The sequence below is a fragment of the Anas acuta genome, chromosome 5 (assembly GCF_963932015.1).
Source record: "Anas acuta chromosome 5, bAnaAcu1.1, whole genome shotgun sequence".
NCBI classification, from domain to species: domain Eukaryota; kingdom Metazoa; phylum Chordata; class Aves; order Anseriformes; family Anatidae; genus Anas; species Anas acuta.
The window spans coordinates 21,544,785-21,555,908 of record NC_088983.1 but is presented as its reverse complement, the minus strand read 5'-3'; the positions used below and the strand labels follow the sequence as shown (position 1 = coordinate 21,555,908).

Genomic DNA, 11,124 nt, shown 5'->3' with positions numbered 1-11,124 from the left:
AGCCCTGTGCACCAGAAATCAGCTCTGAGAGACAAAAAAAAAATTACATACCTATGTCAGGTATAGAGAGTGTAGGATAGGACAGGTCTAAGTTCATACCACTCAGATTCTCTATTTCCCTGCCCCTATCACTTTAGACTACTCTATCCTTCCTCCCAGAGAAAACAGGAGTGCATAAAATATAACATTGATACAAAAAAAGAATTCCGTATCTCAGTGAAGTGCTAAACGGTAGACAAAAAGTATGTAGCAAATTAAACCGGAATTTGGCAAGAGGTTCCAGGTTAAATCTTGGATGCTAGTGAAGACTGTAAATAATCTCAGCTGGGAGTTATTCTAGCTCAATACCCTTTAGGCCAACACACCCCTAGAACCCCATAAAATTAGCAGTGGGGTAGCAGGAGCTGGAGCCAAAAATTACTTTTTAAAATCCCATTACAAGATACCATTAGTTAATGTCAGTTACAAATTGTTCATTTGAAATACCATCTTGAATGCAAGAAAGTGTTTAAAACATATTGCTGTAAAACAGCATCTCTCTGCTCCAATAACATCTAAGATAGTCACAGTAAAATTTGTCCTTGATGCTGTTGCTGTGGTGTCTGTGACTACTCCTATGGCTTTATTGCTTGTGTGTATGAAAACTTGTAAATTCATGATTTCAGTTGACATCACTACAGGACACCATCAAGTAACAACTCCTTTGTCAACCTTACTGACGTTAGTTTTTCAGGTAACACTAGATTTTACCTACTGATGATAGAGAAAAAAATTGTCTGAGAAGAGATGCTTGCCATAAAAACAAAACAAAACACAACTACCAAAAAAAAAAAAAAAAAAAAAACACTTGCAGATCACATAACTATATAAAAGACAAGCAAAAACTCTTAACTGCAAGAGGAAAGGGAATGCATAATTGAGGAGAACTGAATTAATAAAGTAATTACAGGGTTTCAACGAGTGATTTCTCCTGATATAAAGAAAGTGTAGTTTGGCCGTCAGTCAGTCAGTCATGAGAAACCAGAATGAGAAAATATCTTCATATGGAACAATGCAATGTGTATGCAAAATAATGTAATGCATATCATCTTAGTTTTGGTTTTACTTTGTATTTGAAAATATAATGCAAGGCTTTGCTTTTCCATTAAATGTTTCCATAGAAATTTAGATCTATAGAACTTTTCAGCAACAATGATTTTTTTTCCCCATTAAATACTGTAATAGCTCAATCATTTTGAAAGTTTAAATGCATCCAGTCCAATTGATTTCAGTGATCTTTTGTTTAAGGCAGTAAAGGACTTACCATGGAATCCAGAAGAAACACTCATGGAGAGAACCCACCTGATTTAAGTGCCTATGCATTGAAAGTATCTGAGTATGTTTGTTTCCCTTTTTCTCTCCGAATGGAGATCTAGTGAACATTGTTAGTGCAGGTGGCTGCAATTCATTTGATCAAGCCTTAAGTATTTCCTTTGGGGCTAGATGAATCATGCCATAGGTCCTGGGTACTCTGCTGACTGCAAAGGTAGGTTTGTTTAAACAGAGGCATGTATTCTGTACAAACCCAAGTTTAGTCAAATGAATCCTTTTCACGCTTGGTAAGAGGTTTGTCCCATTCAAGGACACCTCTGAAAAAACATGGTGATTCATGGCCAATGTAAACACCTACTCCTATTGTAAGACTACATGTTGCCAAATTCATTTTTTGTACCATAATGACAAATAAATCTTTTATCTAAATAAATGTTTATCTAACAAATGTTTTAAACACACCCTTCTAAAGAAAAATATTGTCTCACCTCAAAACTACCATCTTAGTTTTTAAGCAAATCTTACAATAGACAAAAGAAAACACAGATCAAAAATCCAGGAGCATTTTGTTGGTATCAGAAGCAGGCTAAAACCAAAATCAAACAAATTAAATCCATATCAAGCATATAGATTTCACCAAAACAAACAAACAAACAAAAAAACCACAATTACATAAAACAGGTTTTTACACGAATTTGGCAGTGTTATGTAAATGAATACAGATGCTATGTGCTGCTTGGAAAAATAATTTATTTTGTTAGCTTACAAAAATGACATTTCATGTTACACTTAAATTATGAGCAAAGCTAGCAACTTTGAACCTGCAAAGGCACTAACAGTCTCCTGAGATGCAATAAACATTTGTGATCTTGCTTTCAGAAACAGCTTGGTGTAAGTCCAAGTCAGCAAATAGTAATAAAGATTGATATTTTTGTTATTATCTCATTGGCTAACATTTTACATTCAGAAAAGTAGGTACAAATGTTGATGTTAAATTAACATATGAACTTTCTTGGTAGAGCCATAACCAAACTTATACATAAACATACCTGCAGATCCTATGTCAAGCCATCAATTTACAGCAGCATACTCAAAGCACAATATAAGGCTTTCTTATACTTTGAAATGTAATCCACATGATCTCACCACTTAGTATTCTGCCTGGTACTTGATTTAAAGTGAGATTTGATTCTCGCTGCATGTTGATATAAATTAGGCATAGGCATACTGTTAGTGCAGCCATACAACAATAAAACTGGTTCGCTGATGTGACATGAGTCAGACCTCATGCATGTAACCAAGCACTGCAAACTTCACAGGCTGACAAGGACCCATGCTTAAGAATAACATAGCAAGAAAATTCTCCTTTTATACTTCCGCAATGATTTGTTCCTAAATACATGAGAGGTGTTCTGAAAATGTGAATTGTAGATTTAGTTGTACATGCATCCATGCAATTCACAAAAATAATAGCCAAGCAGTAGTTTTATTCTTTATGTAGTTCTTAGCACAGCTGAGATGATTTTTTTTCCATCCTAAAAGATGGTAGCTAATGGAAAAAAATAAAAATAAAAAAATGAAAACATCTTGGAAAGCAACCTGGTATCACAGCTATCATATAGCCAAATGTTGAAAGACTTGCTGCAAAAGTTAGAGAATATCTGAAAAATAGACAAAATTGTTTTTATTTCAGAAGTCTCATTTTTCAAAATAAATAAATGAAGGTCTAGCAATAAAGTTGCTCTTTAGATGTAAGATATAATTAGTTTCTGCCTACAAATATGAAAATTTTAACTTTAGGTATTTTTTGAAGTACTGTTTTTTGTTGAAAACCTGATGTGAAACAAAACACGTAGCGGTGAGTGTTGTGAAATATAGCTGATACATCTTAAAGAGATGAATTATCCCTCCTTTAAGGTTTAATTATTATTTTGAAAAAGCTGTGGTATCCCACATTAACAACAAACATTTTTCTGAATTTCTCAAATTTCATAATTTTATATTAAAGCCATTTAGAAGTACAGTGGTTTTCATTATATAATTTATTTTTAGTCTTCTTGAAAAATAATAGTACTTTAGTACAAGAGCCCAATTGAATCCCAAATCTTATTTCTGAGATTTTTTTTTTTTTTTGAGAAAAATTCTTATTTAAAGAAAAGCGATAGTGTGTAATTATTCCAAATACTTACAGTCTGCTAAGTAGATATTTTCATAAGATGGATTTTTTTAGTATGTATTTGTTTGCTCACTGGACCAACACATATAGTGGACTTGGAGACCTCCAAAATGCAGTGAAATATAGGTTGAGAATATTTTTCCTTCTTTCTTCAAGCTCATCATGAAATGCTAACTCCAGTGATATTAGCAAGAAGGCCTCTGCTAACTTCAATGAGATCTGGATTTCGATGCACAAAGGATTAGTTTTCTTTTAGGCCAATAAAGTTTTACAGTGTATGATCATAAATGTTTACGCATGTCTATGACTATAAGATATATAATTATGTGAACAGGACTATACTTGATGTCTACACAGCTATTGCAAGTCTCAACACACCTTTACACTTTGGAAATCAAATATGGAAGAAACTGGTTACTTCAGCAATGTCAGATTCACTAAGCTGCCTTTCTATTATATTTTTGAGGGATGAAAAATAACCGTATGTTTCTACAGACACACAGAAACAAATCTATGAGACAGAATAAATAGGATGTATATTTAACAAAGAAAAGACAGACACACATTTTTTCACACAGATGTTCCTAATACTCTGCTGAGAGTTGAATGTATATAGGAATGTGGTCAGGTAGCCTTTTTTTTTTATTAAATCAGGAGCTAGACTCCTTGCTGAACTACTAGCAAAAGTCTTTCAGGGACTTTATGTCAGGAAATAATTGTTTGCCAAGGAATTTCATTCCATTAGGCCTATTTCCATTACATTAACAGATAGGAGGTTTAGAGGTATCTGACCTTTCTGACATTATACCAGTACAGAGCATCCTGCACACATCTAACTCAGTGGAATTCCAAGATGTTGTGCAGTCACTTTACAACATACTGCAGCAGCAACACTAGGATGTGTGGACTGGGAAATGCAATGTAACATGTCCACTGTCACATGTGTTGGATGCCTGGGCAACCTGAGCTTAAGAATTTCCCAGCTGAAATGCCAAATCACAAGATTCATTTTGTTTCACTTTTAGAATACTAAATGTGAAAAGCATTGTTTAATTTGAATTAAATAAAAACAAAAGATCTGAATGAAAATTACTCAAAATTAACTTAATTAGGAGAGCTTGTTATGTGGTATTGGGATTAGCTGCTTTTTTATTCATCTCTAAACTAAACAGGAACTGGCAGCATAAAATGATAAAATATTCCAGAACCCCAAAATGACTTTTTTTTTTTCCTCACATACTCCCAGGGGAAAACAAACAAACAATACCAAAAAAAAAGCATTTGCTAATAAGCAAATTTATAAATTTCAGCTTCAAAAGTGAATCACCTTCAAAAACAGTGTTACACAGCATGAACGCTCTTACATTACCTACTGTCTAAATGCCCATTTGTCACTTTTTTCCAGTGCACTGCATATAAGAGAATTGCACAAAGTATAATCAAGTCTAAGACAATGTGAGTCTCTTACAGTAAAAGATGATATGAGATGGGACTGATGCCTGTTGAGTAATATATTCAGGGGCTAGAAAGGTAGTCTATAAAAGGCAGTAACTACAATTTAAGAAAGTACTTGCATTCTGGAAAAACAAAGTGTTTCTTGACTGAGACATTATTTCCTGCTTTCACAAAGATATTTTTATTTTACAAGAAAAATCCACTCAAAAAAAAAAAAAAAAAAAAAACCAACTTTTCTGATCAGTGCTTCATTAACATACGGATCTCTAATCATACAGTGGACAGCATGCTAACAGATCCAAATTCCATGGCTGGAGAGCCTACTGATGCATCTCACACTATGGATTCTGCGGTTTTTAGCTTTATGACTTCACCAGAGACCTCTCTGGTGAAGACAAAACAAACAACTCCATGGTTTCTGATGGATTTACTGACATTCTCTTAGTCAAAACATACAACAAAAATTCTGCCAGCTACACGATGTCTTCATGGTTGCAGCTGTTTGGATGAGATTGTGTTGTCAGTGCTGGACCTGGCTGCGAAGGCCTCGCTAAAAATGGTGCACTCACTTAGCTGCATATACAAAATAGGTTATTCCACAGATGCAAACTGTTCTCTTGGCCAACAGTAAAACACAGCTCATCTTCATCATTTTCCACAGTAAGTCCAAAACTGGGTCACTGGTGGTTTCTGTGAATAGCCTAATGCCAGTACATAAATTAGGCTGACTTCCCAGTTTAATGCTTACTTAACAATGTGCGTGACACAGAAATCCACATTTGCAGAGTGATACTGTGTGATCTCCTTTAGCAAACTTTAGTATTGCTTCTCAAAAATATTTTAGATATCAGCAACTGTTTCTACTGAGGGTACTGAGGGTCAGTAATAATACTGACATACTGAAGAAAAATTCTTTGTAATATGAGAGTTTGTGGTTCTACACTGTACTTAGGCAGATCTGCATTAGTCTGTAGGCCTTTTTAGGCCTTTTTTTTTCTGCCTGGAATTAATAATATTTCAGGATTACCACAGTAATGTTTATCTTCCGCTATTTTCCACTACAGACTGATAGTAAAATGAATGATAACATTTAGAAAAATCTCAACAAACCTAGTAAGACAAATTTGCTTTTGCCCGTGGGATAAACTCTAAAATTAGACTTGTGATCTGATAATAGTTTACCAAGTAAGCTTTATTCTGGCAAACAAGTAAGAGTGGCAGAATTTACAGGAAAAAAGATGTTATAGACAACAAGTGCCTTCATAATTACTGTAATTCCCTGAGCATATGAACTACCAAACTGTTAATGTGGAGTAAGTGCAGAAATTATGATATGTATTCTGACATGTAGATGACAGACGAGAAAAACAGTCCAAGATAAAAATAATTCTGGTCTGACAACATATAAAAATAAAACAAAGGAAAAATTCCTGTACTTATTCAAGCAAAACACCAACTAAGGAGCCATTTGCCTAAATAAAGATAGCAGAATTAATCTTAATAGAGGTTTATTTATACAGTTTCTGTACTTAAATATAATATTTTAATGAAAGCATGTTATAATCAGGTTCCAAGATTATTTAGTTTGAAAAAGTACCACACAGATGCTTAAATAAAATGATGAAAAATTTAAAAATATGTCACTGCATATTTTCTGAAGGCATATGATATTTCAGATTTTACCACTATTATGGCAAGAAAAAAAAGGCTCATTCCTACAGGCTAAGTAATGGCAGATTTGCAACTTCAGCTTTGGAAACACGACTGCTATTGTTGTTAGTACAAATGATAAATGCTGGAAGTTGCTTTATTTTAACCACAGTAACCTCTTTCATTTTTGTTGTCAACATTCCCAGAGGCATTATGTTCAGATTTTTGAAAGACCAAGGTTATCAGATTCTGCCCTGCTGTACTTCTGTATACACTACTACTATGTTTTTCAGATTTAAAATCTAATTTAGTTCTTTACATAGTAAAGAAATAAAACTCCTAACAGCTCCTAATGCTTACAGTAAGAGGTTGACATGAGTTGAGCTAGAGTGGAAAATATTTTGATATGTAAAGAAAATAATTCATCCGAGATGGGATCTTACTTAAAGATTGCTTTTATATAGATGCAGATACCAGTGCTAAAGCAGTTTTTAAATTAAAACACCAAGAACAAAAGTGTTCTGAAATTTAAATCATAAGCTGCTTCCCATTCCTTGTATTACTAGGTTTTCTCTATATGCAACCCCAGATACTGACCTGCAGCTCTCACTAACTTCAGTATCAATTACTTCTGTGGGGTAGGGCTTAAAGACATATAAATTTGTTAGTAATGCAGTTTTAGAGAACCATGGTAAAATTTCAGTGTAACATGTAGTCTACAGAAGTCTAAGAATGAATGAATTCTGAATATTATAGGTATGAGAATGTATTCAGGTCTTAAACTACAGATTTGCAGCAATAAAAATGGTATCTGTATTACAAAAATACACAGTTCTTTACTGTAATAGTAACATCAGCATTTTTATTCATGAAAAGTCCATTCGGTGCTATACAGTGTAGACGCTATGCCTTGTAACCCAGAGATGAACTGATATGCAAATTCCTTAGCTCAAACAAATGGACTTTAGAAAATATAAGAATAGTATTTCCTTTGTTCTAAGGAATTTTATCTTCTTTATTGATATTGGTGAGATAGCTGAAACAGGACTAGTAATGTGGCTGAGGTCTAATTATTTAAGGAGTACTTTCACCATCACTGAACGTTGGCTTCCCTGAAAATTTTGAGACATGTAAGAAAAATGCTTTGTTTTATATCATAATTTAGTCCTGCTCCACTTCACTCCACAAGGGACAGACACTGCCTCCTTCTACTTTTATTTTGAAGTTTTTTCTTAGGATAACAATTACATAATAAAAATAAATTCTTTTAAATATTTAGCAATTATCTTCTCAAAAGTACTTAAAAATAAGCACTTTTAAGTCTGCTGTACATCATTAAAAAACTGAAAGACATTACAAAATGTAAAGTTTACTGTAGTGATAATTATTTGATGCATTTCTGAAAGCCTTATATTGAACCACTGTATTCCAGGACAGCATTAAAAACATAGATGCCTTCTATTAGCTTGTCATATCCATTAATTAGTACATATATACAAAGTTACATCATTTACTAAATACTGACTGGAATAAAAATCAAACACCAATTTAGTTGGGGTTACCCCATGTTTTCATTATTGAAAATTACTGTTTTAGGCAAAAACAAAGGAACAGGTTAACATCAATTCTGATAACCAGAAAGGACAATAATTTTTTAAGATATGAAATATACTATATGCTTTATACAAAAATGATCTGGTTTTCTACTTTAAAAAACTGCAACTGGTCAGAGGAACATTATTTCAGCCCAATATGGAAAAAATATTATTTCTTAAACCACAAAGGGACAGTTTCATATAATGTCATGAATGGAACTTTAGCCTTCAGTAAAAAGGAAACAAAATTCCTTCATAATATGAACCTCTATCAAAGGTGGAAGAGAGGCAAATATTATATGATATCTGGATTGCCAGGCCAAGAGGATAAATTTAAGAAACAATTTCCTGGCTTTGGAAACTATAAGCTTCCTCATTAAAAATTCCTCTTTTTGTGTGTGTGCGTGTGTGCCTGTGTGTTTGTGTGGTTTGGTTTCTTCCCTTCTATTCCTTTTAGAAAATTTTAAAAAGGAAAGAAAACTCTACTGTAAACCCAGTCACACAGCCACAGGCAAATATACTAAGCACTGAACATACTGAATTTATTCACCTAGCAGTCATTTCTGTCCTGCCTTGTTAAAAAATGATTTAATACTTTATGCAGTAGTGAGGGAGTGCAGAATGCTTATCCGTAGTTGTCAAATGCTACAAAGTAGTAGTGATATTAGTAGTTTTAAGAAAAAAATTCAGATTTCTGAGTTACAAGTGAGGAAAGAATGTATAAATACATAAAATGGTAAGAGCAATGAATATCCAGATTTTTTACAAATTACTTAAAAAAAAGAGAGGATGATATTTTTCATATTCCTTCTCATCTGAGACTCTTAGACCACCATTCATTTACCAACAGGTGCTTTAGTTCAAAATCTATTTCAGCTTCAGTAAAGTGGGTTGGGCATACACTTAATTCATCAGCAATCCATGCATCAGACTCATTTGAACATGATGTAATTTGAGAGCATGATTTACTGTTGTATAGTATATTTTAATATTACCTTTCTATATTTTTAGCCATATTTTTAGGTGCCATAAAGTCTGCAAGCTGGTGACATTTTATTTTGCAATTTTCTAATATTTCACCAAACCAGTTAAAATATTTTAAACACTCTATTTCCACCTGTGCTCTGATCTAATTAAAAAAAAAGAATAAATTACAAATGTTGGATACACTTAAAGTAAGTTTAGTTTATGGTAACTGTGGCCTGAGCTAAGCACTGCTTCATGACTTCCACACTCTTTGTTGACCATGACACAAACAGGTTTCTGTTTGTCTTGCCTTCTCCAAAATAGATTATTTGTTTTTATTTTTGTCCTGGCCTTGTCATTGCTGTTGAGATCAGAAAAGATGGATGTGCCTGTTTTGCTTTCCTGACCTTCTGAATTAACAGATGTGCCAGAAGTCTGCAAAAAGCCAATGCCAGCACTACAATGCATAGCATTATACACATACAGAAGGTAAAAAAAATGTTTTAAACTATGATAGAAAAAAAAAAGTTGTATAGAAAAAAAAAAAAGCAAAATTACTTCAAAATTTTCTTGTCCAATTTTAGTGTTCCCAGCAAGAAGTTCTGTTTGAAACAGGCTGAATACATATACATTCTGTCTGTCAAGTGGGACTTCAGAAACTTAAAAAGATAAAAAGATCCTATTTTCAGGTGGCACATAATGACCTGAGCATCTACAGTGCTAAAAAATATACTGTTTCAGAGAAACACTTCTTAAGTATGAAAAAGCATACAAACCAGAATTGTTGTAATGGTGTTCATGTCGCTACAGTACTCTGATAGATTTGGCAGGGATTTTTAAGGCACATCAGTAGTGATTCAACCAGAAGCACTGAAGAAGGGTAATAAAACCAGGACCATCAGAAACACTAGCATTTCTTCTGACAGCAAAAGATTCTGCTGCAATGTGCTGTTTGAGATCACAGTAATGCAGAATTGTACCTTATCTGTTTAAAATAGAGACATCCAAATGAATGCAATGGTACAGTATCGTATTTTCATGACATTTTAAATTCAGTATGATGTCTCTTCTAATAGAGTAGAAAACAGAATAAATAAGTGATCGTTAAACATTGTTATTAAAATTTTCACAGCCACATGGCAGTGCCCTTCAATGTGCTTCATACAGATGGGTGAAATGCTGGTGCTGTTAAATGCCTCACCATAGGCTCCACAAGGTCAGATTTGCCAAATCTATTCTGATCAGAAGAATAGCACTAAAGAGTGACACAAGTGACATATGCTGAACCTGAAATCATCATATCAAGTTCCACTGATTTTGAGAAATTTCTTTTTGTTCAATATTTATTGCTTTTTCCTTAAATGATTGTTGAAAATTGAAGAACCTGAAATCATAAATGTGTCTATACAACAGTGCATAATGACTCTTTTAATAAATATCAAGACAAAGTAATTTCTGAATATTTTTTTTGATTATTAATAGTGTTATTAAATCTTATCAAAAACAAATATCCACACTATTCCTGTGTAGGGGTAAATACGCTCATAGCAAAGATTAACATCACAGTTCTTTCATTTCATAATATTTAAGGGATACAATAAAATCAGTTTAGGACTGCAGAAAGAAATGCAAGAGGATACCATAGTCCCCAAAAAACTTTGGTGCACAAGTTACATAAATTATAACAGGAGCCCATTAGACTTGTTCTTGGGGCTCTTCCACTTAAGGGTTTGGCAATTGCTCAGTCATTAAGGGTATATCCTCCTACAGCAGATGAAATTACTACTGCTCAAAAAGAGTGAGAGTGGGATGGAATTTACCACAGAGAAAGCTTTTGCATTTTTGTACAATGTTCTACTGCTTCCCTCTTTCTGCTTGCAGCTTCATTTCATTGACAGCAACATTAATGGAATCTTCCTTGGTGGCACTTGTATCAAGAGGAACCATTCTTTTCAAATGTGCTAAAAATAA

General features: G+C 33.5%; 1 protein-coding gene across 4 annotated transcripts in view; it reads right to left on the bottom strand.

The window, feature by feature from the left end:
- Window positions 1–383: 383 nt before the first annotated feature.
- The window catches only part of CEP128 (centrosomal protein 128), a 125,506-nt gene continuing 114,765 nt past the window's right edge, over window positions 384–11,124 (bottom strand). For 3 of the 4 annotated variants that reach the window (XM_068683040.1, XM_068683039.1, XM_068683036.1), the window contains one exon: window positions 2,042–11,114. In XM_068683040.1, the coding sequence (XP_068539141.1) occupies window positions 11,106–11,114 (9 nt within the window). In that variant the 3' untranslated portion in view covers window positions 2,042–11,105. Of the gene's footprint in view, window positions 11,115–11,124 lie in introns of all 4 variants that reach the window. The other variant, XM_068683035.1, reaches the window with a different exon arrangement.